Source organism: Sitophilus oryzae, unplaced genomic scaffold (genome assembly GCF_002938485.1).
Source record: "Sitophilus oryzae breed Bouriz unplaced genomic scaffold, Soryzae_2.0 scaffold_465_pilon_pilon, whole genome shotgun sequence".
Classification (NCBI taxonomy): Eukaryota; Metazoa; Arthropoda; class Insecta; order Coleoptera; family Curculionidae; genus Sitophilus; species Sitophilus oryzae.
The window spans coordinates 1,703,099-1,722,624 of record NW_022147046.1 but is presented as its reverse complement, the minus strand read 5'-3'; the positions used below and the strand labels follow the sequence as shown (position 1 = coordinate 1,722,624).

Below are 19,526 nucleotides of genomic sequence, written 5' to 3'. Positions count from 1 at the left end.
AATAAAACAAAGAACTACTTCTTCGTTTTTCTTGATAGAATAATAAATACATATTAATAAATATTATTTATTAAAGTATTGTAAGTCAATTAAATAAAAGTAAACTGGTATAGATTTAAATAAAGTCTATAAACTAATGTCGATTTTGAAAATAGTTACTAACTGTCACTAGAAAATTGCCATGGCGATACCAGCCATCTTGATTGCCATTTTATTTAAAAATCGCTTTTTATTCAAAATCTGAGATAGATAGGTATAGGAAACCCTAATATAGTTTGAAAGAGCATTTGAATCTGCTTCGATTTGTTTAAAAAAATACAGGGTGTTGCATTTGAAATAACAAAGTTTTTATGTAAAATAAATCCTTAAAATAGATCACTATATTTTGGTACCCCTGTATAAATTTAAGGAAGCAATAACATTTTTCAGTAAAGTTTATTTCTTTGCCTTTAAACTCTGCACAAGAATTAATTATGAAAAGTAATGTACCTACAGGGTCTTAATAGTCAATTCTCTTGTAGCATGCATATTTAAATATCTTTAAATATCTCAAAAACCAATGATTTTAAACATATTTAACCCTTATAAAAAATATCTTATTTTTGGGCCCAAGAATCCAAAAATCAAATAAAATACCGGGTGTTCCATAAGAAAAAATATAACTTTGGTATGGATCTTAGTTCTGAGACACCCTGTATATTTCAAAATAATTTTAAATTGTGCACATTGACTCCTCACATATACCCATAAAATATTTTGTTTCTACATCTTTCCGTTTTCGTATAATCAACCGAGGCGAATGAGGTGCGCCACCCTGTATAGTTGAACTCTAATCAACGCTAAAACTACTGAGCTTTACACTAAAAACAAATAAACAAGTAAGTACAATTAAGTATGTACTAGGAAAATATTTTAACTTCTATAGGGTGGCTCAAAAAAGTATGAGTGGATCGGGTTGATGTTTTTTTAAATAGAACACCCTGTATATTATTGTATTTTTGACTTCCTTTCAGATCACTTTACATACTCCTAAGATACCAGGGTTGGATCAAGTAGAGAACACTTGCAATCATATACAGACAACCAAACTTATATGGAATCATCTATTATTTTTCATATTTTTTGAGCCGTATGAAAATTTTGTGTTTATGAATAAAACTCAGCCCTTACCAATGACTTTTAATGAAAAATAATCCATATAGCAATAAAAAAAATTAGTCAGTTCCCAAAATAAACAAAATGGTATTTTTTGGTTTCTGAAACGAAATTAAGATGTAAACTTTTAATGGCCAAAAAGCAAAAACAAAAAGAAAATTAATAATTAATGCTGCATCAATAAGCTGTGTAAGATTTCCTGGATTGTTTCGACGAGCTCTAACCCTTCTTTTCAGCTAGTCCCACAAGTGTTCGATAGGGTTTAGATCTGGTGAACATGCAGGGCAGTCCAAAACTATGACACCTTCCGTTTCAAGACATTCTCTAGTCACTCTGCTGGTATGGGGAGGTGCATTATCGTACAAGAAGTTAAAATTATAACCAGTTGCAGCTCTCCATAGACTAACGATTGGGTCTAGCACCAAGTCAATATATCTCCTACCTGTTAAAGATTGTTGAAGTGGTAACAATGGAGTTTTTGCTCCCAGTATAATACCTCCCCAGAACATTATAGTTCCTCCTTTGTATCTTGGTACAGATTTGGCAGCCTGAAGTCGCGCTCCTCTTTCTGGAGCTCTGAGAACCCGAATTCGATGGTAATTTGATCTTAGGCCAATTCTGGTCTCATCCGAAAAAATAACATTTTGTCTATTCTCAGTTGTCCAGTTTTGATGTTGAGGGCATCAATTTAGCCCGTCAATTTTATTTTGGCGAGATAACTGTGGGATCCGTAACTCTCTCCTATTGTAAAATCCTCGAGCACGAAGCCTTTTTGTTATGGTTTTAACTAAAACGTTCACACCTGTAGCTGCCAGAAGTTGTCTTTGTAGCTCTGGATGAGAAACATTGGGATTTATTGTAGTAATTTGGACCACAAGGCGGTCTTGTTGTTCAGTTGTGACTCTTTGACGACTTTGTCTGGTCCTATCCTTGTGTGTTTCTAATTCCAAGTTCCTTGCATATGTTTTCGATACAACACCCTGGATAACGCCTACTATCTCTGCTACGTCTCTCTGGAGCATTCCTCGTCCGGTGAGAGCATTAAGTCTTCCTCTCAGTACATCTGTTAATCCAACATAAGGCATTTTTTAATTTTTTTGGATTTAATTAAAATTACGGGACAATCGTGATTTTACTACTGAACACAAAAATCAAAAGAAAATAAATCGCAGGAGTCGTTTATTCTTTATTATCATGTTTATTTACAACAAAAAGCCTTATCTTAAAGTCGTATACCAATTTTCATCCTTACAAGAAATTTAATCAGAAATAAAGTGATTCCATATAAGTTTGGTTGTGTGTACATTTTTCCTTAGGTCATATTGAAAAACAAGTAACGGATTTTAAAAACGCTACAAATGTTTATAGAAAATATAAAAACTTAATCGAACTTATATTACAAACGTATTATTCAGCCGCACGAATCGGAAGACCGAGTTTGAGCATATTCGAAAGCTGCGGAGATATTGAAAAGCTCTCTCGACTGGAACGCACTTCGCTGTTGTAACCGTTAAAAGCCCCATTTCCAGTAGGCAAAATCGATGTCTACTAGTGGCGTACACTCCGTCTAAAAATAGCGCCATCGGGCCGAAAGAAGTCCGCCCTCGGCTAGGGCAGAGGCTAATCGACCCCCGCCAACGGCCGGCTCGGGCCTGTCGCACCTTTGAGCCCTTTTCAGACACCTCCAGATGCCAGACAAATTGCTTTCCTGGATCGGGTTCTGATTGAGGCTTTCAGTGGCTCGCTTTATTTCCTCAAATAGGGGCGTAGATACTGGATAAAATATATAATAAGAATAATGACATATCCATAGAAAAATAGGTTGACATAACTCATCATTAGGTTACGAAATTAACGTAACATTGACATTTTTCATCGTTTTATCCACATTTTACTATTAGATACCTGAGAAATTGCGATGCTGCCAACGCGTATCCAGAAAAGATTCGCACGGCAAGGAGAATAACAAAATCTACTGTTTAGCGGAGATGATTTAGTTTTGGAGATGCTGAACTCTTCCGATTTTCACGATTCTTTTAGAGGTTTTACCGTTAGATTTAAAGCTTCTCGTTTTTCTCCGAAGTATGTCTACTTTAAGAATTAGCCATTAAGTTTTAGTTTGACTGTATTTGATATGGATACCCGTTTCCAAGTGATTCAGTAGTGATGGGCAAAACTGTTATTTTTAGATAACAGTTAAAACTGTTACAGTTATTTATAAAAAACAGCTTAAAATGACAGCTTAAAAATAACAGGTTTCTTTATTTTATTGCTAAATATCTGAAAGAGTATGAGGCGGTCACCGCCAGGCGTATTAACGCAGTTACAAGTTCCAACAATGACGTGCTCGGTGGTAGTATTTCCAGGGTGTTAAAACATTTCTAAATATCGATTGTTATCTAAAATACCTCTCTAAAAACGGTGGTTGTTTACAAATAAGCGCTGTTTACAAATTGCGATGTAAAAAAAGCCAAAATGCCGCCACTCGTCTATAGCTATACATTCCGATCTACCTACGCCCTGCCCCTGAATTGCGTAGCAGTGTACAGGGTGCATCTCACTCGACGGGCGAGAAGCTCTTAGTTATGATTTTACCATTTGCGGTCAAAAAATAGCAATATAAGAAAATTTGTAGTGTATTCTTCATAAGTAAACCAACTACACACTAGACTTCAAAATAATTTTACACTTAAACTAGCGTGTACCCGCGACTTCATTCCCGTCGAATTAATAATTTGTAATGGTGATGATAAAGCAAAGCAAGAATTTCCATTAACATACAAACTGGATAAAATTTTCTCACATTTGCCAAAAATAAGCATTAAACGTCGAGCAGTTTAAGCAGAATCGTGGTTAATCAATTACTCAACTTTTTGGAACACCCTATATGATTTTTGAAAAAATTTCAAAATATGTAAAAAAACAAAATAAATTATTTCCCGTTTTCCCGAAAGACCAACCGTTTTTTAAATAACAAATATTGTAATAAAAAATCAGCTTTAAAAGTCAAGCAGTTTAAGCAGAATCGTGATTACTCAATGGTCATATTTTATGAAACACCCTGTATATACATATTTTTAAAAATCTTAAAATATGTAAAACAACAAAATAAAATATACGTGTTTAAGAGTTTTTTCCGAAAAACTCACCGGTTTTTAAATAAAAAATATTCTAACATTTGAGGGTGGTTTCACCCCCTTAGAGTTCGAGTTTCGAAAAATCCCTTCTTATCGAACCTCTACACCCTAAAGTCAATCCGTTTTCCAAAAATCAGCTTTTTACGTCAAGTGCTTTAAGCAGAATCGTGATTAATCAATGACCAGATTTTTCAAAACACCCTGTATACATTTTTAAAAAATCTTAAAATATTATTTTGAAAATTTTTCAGAATAAATAAATACCTAAATATTGAAACTTAATAACGTACTGAAACAGAGAGCGCCATAATATCCCGACCTCCTCCCATTATGCTCGTAACAGGTTGAAAAACAATGTATCAAACAACTGATGCGTTATTCTCCAACCTGTTTCGAACCTCCATCGACAATCGACCGATGCAGCAGCGTTACTTTCCCACTCCGATTATCTCGACCGCCGCTCTGTTATGCTCGTAACAGGTTAAAACAACGTATCTAAAATGACTGCTTATTTTCTATACGTTATTCTCCAACCCGTTGCGAGCCTCCATCAATAATCGACCGATGCAGCAGCGTTCCTTTCCCACTCCTGTTATCTTGACCGCCAGGCGTTATGCAGCAACTGTTTCAAAAAAGCTGCTTCTTTTATATCCTATTATTTTTAAGCTGTTGCAAGCCCAACACGACCATCGACGGCATCGACCGATGCAGCTACGTTCGGCGCGCCGCTCTGTAGCGCATACCCCACTCCGTTGTCCGTTGCATCTCGCCGCCTGTATCGATGGTTGTCGAAATAACATGTTTTCCATCCATACTAGTTGTTTTTTGGAATTGCTTCGAGCAGCATCGAATTTCATGGCGGTGCAGAGCGCCGACTTCGTTTCACGAACGGTCGATCTCTGCGTATCATTATTTTATATCTGTTATTTTTTAAAAGTAGTAACGGTTGCGTTATGTTATTTCTAAATAATTGTTATAAAATAACAGATAGTTAAATAACAACTCATCACTAGTTTAAGGTTCATACCAACTAAACTTTTAGTCACGTGATTGAGCTTGCCCGGCAGAGCGTTGCCCACTTCAATATATTTTCTTTTAATCAAAATATTTTAGAAAACAAAAATAAATTAATTATAAATATATAAACAGTGATTATTTACATCAAGGGTCATTTCTACCGCTTTCCCGTTCAAAATATTGTAATAAAGTTGCTATGAGTTTTTTACGGCTATTAAGCTATCTTGTACACTTTGCACTAAAAAATGTTCGACTGCAATGTCTGCTAGTAAACATTTTTAAGCTTAAAATATCACAACACTATTTATTTAAACCAAAACTCGTAATACAAAACTAAAGTGTCAAAACGAATGACAATGTCAGGTGATAAATAAATAAATGCGGCAACTTGACATTTTTTTATAGCAGAGCTACCACCTGAATCCCCAGCGCGAAATTTAAATTCCAGTTAGTCAGCACGGCGACGAATATGTCCATGGTTAGCAACAATGACTTTAAAAATTGCGCCCTAGATTACGGAACTCAAAGTTTAATTGATATCAAATCCAAACTCAGAATATAACACCCTGTATATTTCTGTGAATTTCTAAAAAATTCTAGATCTGCTTTAAACGTTTTATTACCAAAATAATATACTTCTTTTTTCATATAAATATATTTTCATCGTCATTCGCCCGGTAGCATAATAAATAAAAATATAAAATGCGTCAGCTTACAAGACAATTTTAAAAAGAAAAGAAAATATCAGAAATTCAATTTTCTACACCGACTAGAATATAAAACGGATACGAGTTGGCAGTGCGGAATGATGTAAACCAATATCGGTTTTTATCGAATGCATAATTTATTATTTTTGATGTACTGAAACAACTTTCGACTTTAATATCCATTTACGTTCGATATTAGACGTACTGTGTTTACCTGGACAAAGAAGCAATTTAAATTTAACATAATAAGGTTTAGATCGTCTGCTTTCTATCTAATTCTGATATATTTCAGTTATATAATATACGGAATACGGACATCTTAACATTTTCATGGACTTAGAGTTTAATATATCTTATTTTAGTAGACCGATTTTGCTCATTTTTTAAACAATTTATTGCTAAACTATTACCTAGTCTCCTTTTAATAAAAAAGAAACACAGTTGCTACAATACAGGGTGGCGCCTCTCATACGCCGCGGAGCCTCCAAGGAGAACGACAGTTTGTATTGAAATGAAATTTTGTGAGCATGTATGTAAGCTAATTTAGGGCACTTTTTAAATATATAGAGAGTTCTACAGGGTGTCCCCAAAAAAAGTTACATATCAAAGTTGTGTTTTTTGTAATAGAACACCCTATATATTAATTGATTTTCGGATTCTGAGAGAAAAATAAAGGTGAGTTTCATTAGGGAAGTAGATACAGTAAAACTTCCCATTTCGGCCACTTCTAAAAAGCGGTCACTTCTGTTAGCGGTCAATTTTCAGTTGTTTGAATTAATCTTAGGGGAACTCCTATATTAAAATATTTCTCAATAACGTTAATTCCGAAAGCGATCACCGGCCGCTTCAAAGGTACATTTTAGGGAAAACCCCATTAAATTTATTGCCCCAATACCGGCCAAAAACCGAACCCTTCGAACCTTTTTTTTTGTCTAACAAGAGCTGTTTCAGGACACTTTAGGAAATTCCAAGCAATAAACATTTATAATTTGTTTGAGAAGTAGGTACAGAGAGTGACAAATACAATACAAATTCGTCAGTAGTTTGCTGAAATTTTGGGAGATATAGAATCAGTTTAGTTTCTTACTCTGAAAGAACAGCAACCATGTCTTTGAAACGTAAACGTTTGTCTATTAAAGAGAAATTAAATATTGTCGCGGAAAGTGAAAAATATAACAGCAGTGCTCGAAAGTTGGCGGAAAAGTTTGGTGTTGGAAGAACGCAAGTGAACGACATTTTAAAAAACAAAGTGGAATTAAAAAAAATGTTTGAAGAAGAAGGATGCAATGCAGATAAAAAACGAAAGTTTCCTAAAACAGAAGGATTTGCAATCGATCAACTAGTTTACGAATGGTTTTGTAAGGCAAGGAACAAAAACATACCCATATCGGGAACCTTAATTCGGGAAAAAGCTCTTGAGGTATCTACATCCTTGAAACTTAGTGAATTTAAGGCTTCAACTGGCTGGTTAAATAAGTTTTGCAAGAGACATAATATTAACTTCAAAACAATTTGTGGTGAGTCTGCAGATGTGGATGAAGTGACTGTTGAAGACTGGAAAACAAAATTAACAGCAATCATTAAGGAATACGACACTAAAGACATTTTTAATGCAGACGAAACAGGGCTTTATTATATGGCAATGCCAAACAAAACCTTTGCTTTAAAGAATGATAAATGTGCTGGCAAAAAATCAGCTAAACAACGAGTGACACTGCTTTTCTGTTGCAGCATGCATGGTGAGAAGGAAAATCCGCTAGTTATAGGTAAGAGCAAAAACCCGAGATGTTTTAAAGGAGCGCATGTAGATAAATTGCCGATAGAATGGGTATCCAACAAAAAAGCTTGGATGACGACAGATATAATGACATCTTGGCTCAAAACCTTTGACACCAAAATGAAACGGCAGGGTAGAAAAGTTCTTTTATTTTTGGATAATGCCACGTCTCACCCAAAAATAGAACTTGAAAATGTTCGTATAATTTTTTTTCCTCCAAATACGACATCTCATTGCCAGCCGTTGGACCAAGGAATTATTCAAAATTTTAAATTAAAATATCGTCAATTTTTTATTAAAAGACTTTTGACTTTTACTAATACCGAAGAAACGATGGAAAAGGCTAAAGAGAGCATAAATTTGGCAAGTACTATGGTGTGGATAAGTACAGCATGGAAAAATGTTACATCGAACACTATAAAAAAATGTTTCCAAAAAGCGGGATTTGCAACCGTCAAAGGGGACGATGCATTTGACGAAGAGGACGACATTCCTTTAAGTCAGTTATCTTCAATTTTAAAAAACATGCCAGGAAGTCCAGATCTTAAAGAATATCTGACAGTCGATTCAGATGTCCCTACGGAAAATCCTAGTTTAGAGATGCAGGGAATAATACAGGAATTTACAAACAACAAGGACAGACAGGACTCCACTCAAGCCGAAGAGGAAGAAGATGAAGGCCAAGACATTCTGTGTTCATCTATAAATAATATGAGTGAAGTATGTGAAAAATTAAGAGACATTCAGAATTTTTTGGTGATTCAAAACAAAGACGAACTAGCGGTTGATATTGCCCATACTTGTAGCATTTTTTATTCCCTTTAATAAAATTGAATTTAAAAATCTATTTTTATTTAAATTTCTTAGTATTGGCGCCATCTATTTGCTAGATGCCAAAGATATCAAACTTCATTTCTTACAGTTTACTTGTCTTGTTTATTAGCGCCATCTATTCGCTATATGCCAAACTTCCTTAATTGCACTTCCCTTGTCCCGATATTTAATTTTTATTAGCGCATCTATTCGCTAGATGTCAAACTTCATTTATGACAGTTGGGTTTTCGTTTCTGAAACTGAGAAGAAGGTCTTTTTTTTCTGGGAATTTGGATCTGAAGGAGACGCGTGTTTCGGCGTCCGACAAATTTTCCAGTGAAAAGCACTGAATCCACTTTTCGATTTCGATTGCATGGGTATCCGATTCGGAGATTTGAAAACCTTGTAAAGTATGCAATCCAGAGTATAGATCGTATTTGTTTGGTTTCTTCTTGGAATGACCACCGTAAGTTTATCCGCTATTTTATATAGCCCTATCTAACTAAATTCTATTTCAGTTATTTCCGTTTGTTATTTCGTGTATTTGAGTATTTAATTACTGGTTTGGATCGGCATATGGTTTGAATATATTTATGCAAAGCTGATTTTCAGACCGTAAGTTGTTTCTTTTATTGAGTATCTGTCCTGAGAACTATTTTTTATTTATAGAGTAAAACTACCACATGATATTAAGTAAAACTACCACATGGTACTCAGTAATTACCACATGGTATGCAGTAATAATGCAGCAATTATTGTATGTTTCACCCATTTCATTTTGTATGGACCTATGCAGACCTTAAGACAGTGTTCCTGACATTACAATCGTTCTTTTGGCTGATATCGAAGACTTCTCCTGCCATAGTCATCTGTATCCACTTCTGTTAGTCTGGAGAATACCTAACTACCTGTTTACATCATAAGAAACTATATACAGATAAGTCTTAAGTTTGATACACAAGGTACGCTCTTATTTTATAATTTTTGAGACAACAGATTTAAAACCTGGTAAATTATCACTATTTATCCCACATATTGTAGTCAAAATTATTTTTTATTTAACGTTATAAGTTATAATTTGATTCGTACAGTACACTCTTACTTAGCTATGATATTTTATATGAAAATTATTAACACGTATTCATTTTAAAGGTTTTTGTACACGACATGTTTCGAAACATCATCGTATTGAGACATACATAAATTTCACCTGTTTTTATTAAGTAGCTTACTTAGTTCAAAGAATACAGTTACTAAATTCGAATCCAATTAAAATAACTTGCGGTTTTATTGGGATCACTGTGACTAATTCATGATACTTGTGTTCGTTTTCAATAAATGTTTAATGTAGGATAGTTGTTTCTGGCTTTTATTCCTGATAAACATAATAGACCCTTAATGCTGTTGATTACTTTATTTCAGCTATGTTGTGATATCGTATTTTTCTTTTTGGTTTCTTACTTTACCACTCTCATAAACAAAGTAAGTGGCGCCCTTTTCACTGTCTTTGACCATACCTATTAACATCAATATTAAAATCTCTGTAGCCTATATATTATCATTTTTTATTTTAATATTTAACAACATTAGAAAGTCACTGTGAGTCAGAAGCCTTACCTACGAACCCAGCTTTCCTCTAACCCTGAGCAACGGATTCTTTTTTCATTCTATTTGGGTAACGACAGAAAAGTCGTCACATACTTTGATGAAATTTGAAAGTGAAATTACAAAAATCAAAATTACAAATTTAAAGCAGACTACCATTAATCAGTTTTTCACCATATAAAATAAGGTTATCATTTTGTAACTTTTTAAAGTCAATTGTACATATGTATATAAAAATACCTATGTGTAAAATACATATGTATACATTGTAAGTTTTTTTTTCAAAAATTCTTATGTAATAAAGTTTTTTTTGTAACAACTGAATTATTTTTTTGTGCCAAAAATCTTAAACTGAAGATCATTTATTAACACTTATTGTGTGTTTGTACTACATGCTCGTACTTAATTTTAATTACTTTGCACGTTTCCAAAATAAAGGCATTTTACATTGGTATCTGTATTTTATTGTTCCCTATAGTGGCCACTTCCCTTAACGGCCACATTCCTTTGAAAATTTTTGTGGCCGCTATATGGAAGTTTGACTGTATATGACTAAAGTGCAAGGTTTTTGACATATCTAACATTTTCTAGAAATAAAGAACAATTTTTAAATTACAACAAAAGCTACCTAAATTGGAATTTACCCGGTATAGCCTAATATGTAACTAAATTAACTATTATACTTTAAATCAAATTAAAACTTGATCCAAAAAGTTATACAGGGTGAGAAAAAATTAATATTGAACATTGGTCACTTTTAAAAGCATGTTACTCTTTTATTTTAAATGGAACACCCAGTGTATTATTCCCATATTCAATGGATAATTTATGTCTCTTCAAAATACTATTAAGGTTGCCTATCCCTCAAACAAAGATTTTCCTAGATATTTTCATTTACATGATTTGATCTTTATTATTTGATAAAATGTAGGTGGCTGTGATATGTCTGACGTTACTTCAACATAGCTGTCTAATTAGTCCCACGTTAACAACTAGTTATCATTTTGTGTCAGTTAAAACAAAAAAATTTCTCGGAAATTTGCCGAAAACGCAACTTATCCTGTATACATTAGTTGGTTTTGAAAACAAAAGTCCTAAAAAAACTCTTCTGAAAAATATCAAAAAATGAGCTATGCCACTTCGTAAAATTTACGACGTTATGTCAGTGATGATAATAGGTATTAATTATTTCGATTCCAAAATATCTTAAGAACCACTCGTAGCGATTTTGCCAAGAGACCTTTTTAAAGTAAAGAACGTAGTAAATTTATATTTTTTTACTCAATAGTTTATATACAGGTACGAAAACTATATACTCTTCAAACTAGCTAAAAAATGTAGATGATGCCGTCTACGGTAGGAGTCATAATGACACCAAAATCAAATTTCCCATGTCAAAAAAATATTGACGATAGTTCAGAAATTATTTAAAAAAAACCAAAATAAAAATAAAATTTCTACACCCTGTATCTTCCAAACAAAGCATTTTAAGACATACATTTATACAAACTTTTTTACTTATTTTTATCTGCAGAATATGCTGCTACAATTTCTGAAATACAATTTGGACCACCCTGTATATAACAAAAACAAAATCATTAATTTATGTATGATTCTTGGTGTCATTCTATCACAGTTTGCATCACCAGAGAAAAACATAAAAGTTATTAGTTTAGTATTTATGTTTCCAGTATTTCGTAAATATTGCATTAATTAACTCAAAGGTAAGCGAGAATCACATACAGATAAATTATGAAAAAAAACTTAAATAGAATAAAATCAGAACATTACACATGTTTTCAGCATTTCTAAACTAATACTCAATAATGGTAAATGAGTTACTAGGTAAGAATATTATAAATATTACCCTAAATAGGAATATTATAGTTAAGTATTTATCTAAATAAATCAAAAGCGCAAAACCACATAGAGGTACCTACAGTACGGTCGAGACCGACATTTGTATGAAAATACACACAGTAGGTGACACGCACACGCAAAAATAAGTGTAGATAACCAATTGGTACTCAATAAGCTGTGATTAAACGTTTACCACTTTTGGTAAAAATAAGTTGAACCGACCGTTGGTGCTAGACAGTGATCTAGGTATTAGAACTCAAATTACCGCGATTACTAACGTTTTTTCATTATAAGCGATATTATTTTAACTCAATTTCGGATGCCCAGAAACATATCTAATGATTTTATGTGTATAGTTATCTTTCCAAAAAAAAAAAGACTTAAAAATAAGCGCCTTTCGAGAGTTATTTTACTCCACTAGACAGGAAAAGGCATATGTTTGATATTGTCAAAATTTAAATTTAGTTTAATTTTGTTCTGGTGTCCGCGGTACTGCCTCACATTTAGATAGAAAGGCGTGTGCCACATCCCGCGAGGAATCAGCGGAAGTGTAATGAGAGACTCCGAAGTGGTACCACGCTGTTGATTATTTTTGCTTAAAAACGTGTATTTTGTGTGTTAACAAGGCATCATTGAAGCCGGCCGGCTGGAGGAGAAGCAGTCTTTGTGGGGTGAGTCCAGTACATTTTAGTGTGAGATGACGATATATAATTTCTTTTATAATTGATTGTTTTTTTTTGTTCTTTCTTCGATAATTATGTTAATACTAGTTGAAGCCTGGCGCATCCGCCACGACATCAGAAAAAAATACTTTTTACTTTATTTTTTAATTAAATGAAAAACAAAAAATCCAGCGACGACAGTTTTTAGAAGAGCCAATTACCTATCTTTTAGTAAAAAAAGCAACGTTCTAGAGCAAGTCGTTACTTCAGTAGAGACGACACAGATAAACATTAGCATTTTATATATGTAGATAAAACAGCATACTTACTGTATCTCTTCAATTTTAACTATGTATTCGTGAATTGTATAAATGTATTTTTTTCAAAAAAAAAAATTAACATAGATTTTCGTGACAAGTAAATTGAAATTGTACTTTGTTATAGACACAACACTTATGAAGGCTATAATGTTAACCGAAACGTATGTTTTTTCTAAACCAAATAAAGATAATGAAAAACTTGGAAAATTTGATGTTCTTAAACCTTGTTTCTAAATACATATTCTAAAATTTTTGGTTTTCTTGGGATTTAGGTTCGGAAAAAATGCTGATTAAATTTTCATTTATTTAATGCTGATTAAATTTTCATTTATTTAATCAGCATTTTTCCCGAACCTAAATCCCAAGAAAATAAAAAAATTTAGAATATGTATTTAGAAACAAGGTTCAAGAACATCAAATTTTCCAAGTACCTATATAAGTTCTTGTCTACTGCAGTATTTATTATTTTTGAAATGCTCAAATTACTTTCGACTTCAACATCCATTCACGTAGCCTTTGTTCGATAGTAGACACAATGTGTGGATAGAAAAGCAATTTAAAAATAATATAAAATGATAGTAAACGCCTATTTTCAACACGTTTTACAATATATTTCGTATTGTATATAAAAAACTATAATTAGTTAGTTAGTTTAGTTTTATTATTAAATAAATTATTTGCCTATACTTGTGCCTGATTCTTTTGATAACATTTAATAATAATAAAAAAAAGAAAAATAAGCATTATAATAGTTCATATATATTTTTCGTATTTCTAAATAATGTCGTTAAATAATAACTGTAAATCATACACAAGTAAATTATGAAAAAAAATATTTCCCAGAAATAATTAAATTAACAAATAGAGAATATTGTCTGGGTCCAACTGGTTATTGATTTACTCTAAGACTCCTAGACAGATATTTTGTTAGAGTTAAGAACTAAATCAAAAATAAGTACAGTAATGTCCCCGGATTGTTTTTACAAGAGGAAAAACATTTTTATTATGCAGAGAATATATTTTGAGAAAAATGCATTCTTCATAAAAATGTTTGCTTGTTCTAAAATGGTTAATCCCATTTATACTTTTCCAAATTTCCATACCGTATTAAAGAAAATTTAAAAAAAAACATGAAAATAAAGTTGATTTTTCCTCAAGTCCTTAAAATCAAAAGGAGTTTCTATTCATTCTTTGAAAGATGGTTATTATTCATTTTGATTAACATCATATTTTTGCTGTTGTTAAAGTATCGAATTTTCCGATAGTTATTATTACCCTTTGTATAGCATTCAACTAAATGAATTGAACTATTATAAATGTTGGGCTTCTTTAAAATTTTAAAACAGCAAAAAATATGACGTTAATTATAATTCTATTAATAACAATCTATCAAAGGATGAAAGCGAAATTATATTACCATAGCAACCGTTTTTATTTTTAGGTTATATATTTTTTAATTTTATCTAAAACGGTATGGAAATTTGTAAACGTATAAACTAGATAAACCATTTTAGAACAAGCAAAATTTTCTATGAAGAATGCATTTTTCTCAATAAGTCCATAATAAAAAAGGTTTTCCTCTTGTAAAAACAATCAGGGGACATACTGTATATCTTAAGTTGTTAAATGTAGAGACAATGCATCTGAAAAAGATGATATAAGTTCACGTGGTATCTGTTCGATAGTAGATACAATATATTATATTCACACATTACATTCAGTCACAGTTTAAAGAATATAAATATATACAGTTGGCTCACTCTAAGGAATTCTATTGTTATTTTGACTTCAAAGGCGGCCCGTGACCCTTCGAGGTGACAAAAAATTTGTACGTTTACCGGGTGCAGCGGAAGTGCTATTTTATCAGTCAGAACGCTGGCCGTATACGAGGGATCAACTAAAAATACTACGGAATTTTAATATAGCAAGTAGAAAAATAAAAACAGTACTAGTTTTATTGATTAACAGTTTTAGGCGTCTTTAATAATTGATCAATATTTATTTACTTTCTTCTTATTATTATTTAATAACATATCTCATAAACCGCAAATTCTGATACGGTTATGATATTGTTCTGGTGTATAATTTTCATATCTGTGGGATCCTATAAATGCTAAGGCACTTTTCCAGGCTCCACACCTACAAGTTAATTTCCTTATCAGACTCTACTTATACATATTATGGTAAATACATTAATATTAAAATATTAGATATATTATTCTATCCTAATTCTTTGGAATATGGAATTGTCAATAGGGGAATTATTATTAATAATTATTATGGAAACCCCATATGAAAAATGTATTCTAAATAAATATAATAAGTTAATTTTTTTAATATATATAATAATATATTTGCATATTTCTTAAATTATAGCATGTTTTACTTTATAGATGTTTGCATTTTACTTTAATTACCTACCTGGAAAGCCCAAATTTTATCGTAAGGTAATAAAAGTACCTTTGCATACAACTTGTGTTGCTATTGTCAATTTTTTTGAATTTTTTTCTATATTTTATGATTATCATGAATAGTAATTATGACTGTTAGTAGTTAATTGTGTAATAAATTTTAATGTCTGATAAAATTTAGTAAAAACTGAAAAAAATTGACAATGGCAAGACAAGTTGTATCCGAGTACTTTTTATTACCTTTTGATGAAAAGATGGATAATTCAAGTTAAATGCAAACAGCTAAAAACCAAAACATGCTATAACTTAAGAAATATGCAAATATAATTTATTACAATATTTACTACTATTTGAAGAGCACACGGGAAAAACAATGAAAGTACCGTACACCTTTTGGTACCTAAATAAACGGGAATATCGATAACACCCACATAGAAACAGGCATTTAAAAATGGGGAAAACGATATAAAAGTCCATGCTTAATTTGAATTAAAAAAAACGCTTTCCTGAACATTTATCATTTCTGGATACTCATTGTTTTTCCCATATGCTCGTCAATTGTTATATTTACTGTTACATAAAATTTAGCAAAAACTCTAAAAACTTGTCAATAGCAGAACAAGTTGTATGCACGTATTTTTATTACCTGACGATAAAATTTGGACTTTCCAGGTAGGTAGTTAAAGTTAACTACAAACATCTAAAAAGCAAAACATGTTATTTAAAAAAATGCAAATATCTTAAAAAATAATTTAGTATGCACTGTGCCAACCGGTAAATACTGGAAAATCCAAAACATAATACTAAAGTATCTACAACTACTCTAAAATATCTACTAAAATAATAAACTAATTGTTAAAAATAAATATTTTGTGCATATTTCGAGTAAAATCTTTTCTTAATTTATATGTATATTTTTATAACACTTTATTCATAGTTGGGTTTCCATAATTATAATATACTTAATATGTCTAATACTTTAGATATTATATACTTAATATCCTATACTATAAAACCGAGTATAAAACATATAGCTTCCTTCATCTTTTGGGCACCTAAAGAACGATATATGGTCTGTAATTCTACTTTCACAACTATCTACTGCACAAATATTTCTAGTAGACATTTTATTCAAAATTCGAACAAAACAACTAAAACACTATTTTTGGTTCACCCTATGCGTCGGAGCGAAAACAAAACTAAAATAAACTTGAAACGCTGTGTACACATCGAGCAACGGATATAGACTGACCCAAGTCTACAAAACAGGCGGGGAGCGGCGGGAGGAATTTTGATACGGGCGAAGAGTGGGCCAACTAATACATTTATATTCTTTAAACTGTGGTTCAGTATTCAGCATTAATCAAGAGGCAGTAGTCGTAAACAGGTAAGTTATGAAAAAGTTACAGACATTTTTATTATATCAATAAGTACCTACATAATACTTTTAATATTATTTACTGGCATAGTCTTAGCAAATCAGTGACCGAGAACTTTTACTAGTAATTGTTAACATTCACTCATTTCTGACTTACCGTGATAAGTAAGTAAGTAGTTATATCATTGTAAGAAACTGTTGTTTCATCATCACATTTTTAAATCAAATTATATACTTTAAATAACAGGGTAATAAAAAAATAAAGAAAATACAGCACACAGACCAAATAAGAAAAATTACTTTTTTCTTTACATATTGACTAAAATGTGTAATAAATTTGAGTCGACAGCGTGGAAGATTGTAAACCAATATATAGGTTTTTATCTAATGCATTATTTATTATTTTTGAAATACTGACATAACTTTCAACTTTAATATCCATTCACGTAGCTCCTGTTAGATTTTAGATACAATATCGCTGGCAATAATATGGCTAGAAAAGCAATTTAAAAATAATGTAATAAGATTATCAGCTCTTTTCAGTCTCCTTTGTTTTCAAATACGTATCAAACACTAAAATATTAATTTTTCTTTATTTTATTACTTTTACAGTTTTGTTATTAGTATTAAAAGACATAATTTTTATAATACTTCTCATTTGTGTTCAAAATTTCATTAATATTGGAGTAACTGACAGGTATGTTGTGAAAAAATAATAAATACTGAATTACCTCTAATCATATTTTAATCTTAAGAGTCTATTACGCTGTAGTGTTCGGGTCGCTCTCAGGGTTCGGGTAAAACGGGTCTGTTGCCGAAGGAAATATATATTATATTTCAGAAATCTGCCTAAAGCTTAGCCCGATCCTGCCATGTTAAGCCACACCCAAAATTCCAAACACACGTGCTTTGATTAAGGATTGATTAAGGTTTGCAGAGCTTCAGCATTTGCCATAAAATAGCGAGTAATTGTTAGCGTCTACCCTATAGAATTGATTAAATTCGCTTAAAGCGCGTGACCTTGGCTGACAGTAGCCTAGACCAACAGTAGCCAGAACTGAATATCCGCGCAGGTCCAAGCATGAATGCTGTCTTGAGGCGTCAAGACTTCACTTCGTCGCGCGCCCTGCTTGATAATGTATATCTATTTTTTAATTAATTAGTTTATTAATAATGTATATCTATAAAGAGACCACCCTGTCTCTAATATCAGAAGTGGGATGTACCCGTTTACCCCATAAAAAGTGCCCTTTGATTGGTTTGTGGTTTGTTGTGCTATATTTTGGAGATAAAATTAGTTTTTATGGTGAAAGAATGGTATTATTTTCAAATTGTTTTATTGGGGGATAGGTCAAGTGTAAGAAAATGTAGGTATTTAGATTATCGGTAAGTTTGAAATGAGATTTTATAGGAAAGATTAAAAGAAGTGCCGATTTATACGAAGGGCGAAGTCTTTTGATAATAAACGTTAGGGATGTACGATCTGAATCGATTTTAATCAAAGATCGATCTTTTTGCAAAGAAAAATCGATTAAAATCGATCGATTTTTGTCAAATGGTCTTTTAATATAATCGACTTTTTTATTTCAAAATCGAAGATCGATTTTATAGAGTTTTACATGTTTATTTTTGTTAGAATAGGAAACATTTTAGTTTTGCTTGAATAATTGTTTATTAGTTAAACGGCGTCTAGCAATGAATAGAATTAAGTGTAAGTTCGCCATGTTTGTTTATGATTTATGTCAGGTGTAAGATTATTGTCGCTGATTCCCATATTTTTATATTTTGGCCTTTTTATTTTATATCGTATAATTCGTATATTTATAATAATTTTAGCCTCTGAATCGGTTTAAATTTTAAATGTGTTAATAAACGGTTTTACGATTTTTATGTATCTAATAATTTTTTATATGATGATATTATCGTATTTTTATTACACTAGACTAGTAGATACACTAGTAAATTCAGAGTCGAATGTCGATATTTGGTAGGATCGATCTTTTGTTGCCGATTTTTCTGGATTGATCTTGTGTCCGATGTGGAATCGATTAAAAATGTCGATTTATTTTATTTCTGGGACATCCCTAATTTACGCGCCTTTGCTGATTCAAAATATTTTATATTTCGATTACTCCTAATGTAAACAAACTGATGATAAAAAAGGTATCTGAACCGACAGACAGGATATCTACAGGGTGCGAGGTATGATGTTCCTGGTTTTCAACCAGACACTTGTTCTTGTGATTTGTAATAATTTAGGTATTATTAATAATATAAATTGTAAAATTAATTTAATAATTAATATTGCAATCAATTTTGTTATGTTGAAGAATTTATATTTAATGATTAATGGTAACCTATTTATAATACATATTATTAATTTTCCTTGTTGAAACTTTTGGATAGTGGTGATGTAATCGAAATATCAATTGCAATAAATAGGTCCGGCAAAAGAACAATGAAAAATATTTTAAGTTGATAGTTATTTTATGTCTACTTTGGTCACAGCTTTGGTTGTTTATTGAATTTGTAGATTTGGTAAAAATTTCGGAAAATGTTATTTTTACATTATACACTATCAATTATTTTAGATAAGCATATTTCTTCAAATAAAATGAGTTCTGTACATAATGAGATACTGTGATGTCATTTAAAAATTAGTTAAGAAAAGAAAAAAAAATGAA

At 31.5% G+C, this 19,526-nt stretch overlaps 2 protein-coding genes across 2 annotated transcripts in view; one reads left to right on the top strand and one right to left on the bottom strand.

The window, feature by feature from the left end:
* LOC115885946 (glutathione S-transferase-like) overlaps positions 1-19,526 on the bottom strand; it is a 102,429-nt gene that overhangs the window by 58,908 nt on the left and 23,995 nt on the right. The gene's annotated exons all lie outside the window — the stretch shown is intronic.
* Positions 6,890-10,432, top strand: LOC115885945 (tigger transposable element-derived protein 6-like). The gene is made up of 2 exons (XM_030904983.1): positions 6,890-8,589; positions 10,304-10,432. The coding sequence occupies exons 1-2, from the start codon at positions 7,122-7,124 to the stop codon at positions 10,390-10,392; spliced, it is 1,557 nt and encodes a 518-aa protein (XP_030760843.1). The 5' UTR covers positions 6,890-7,121; the 3' UTR covers positions 10,393-10,432.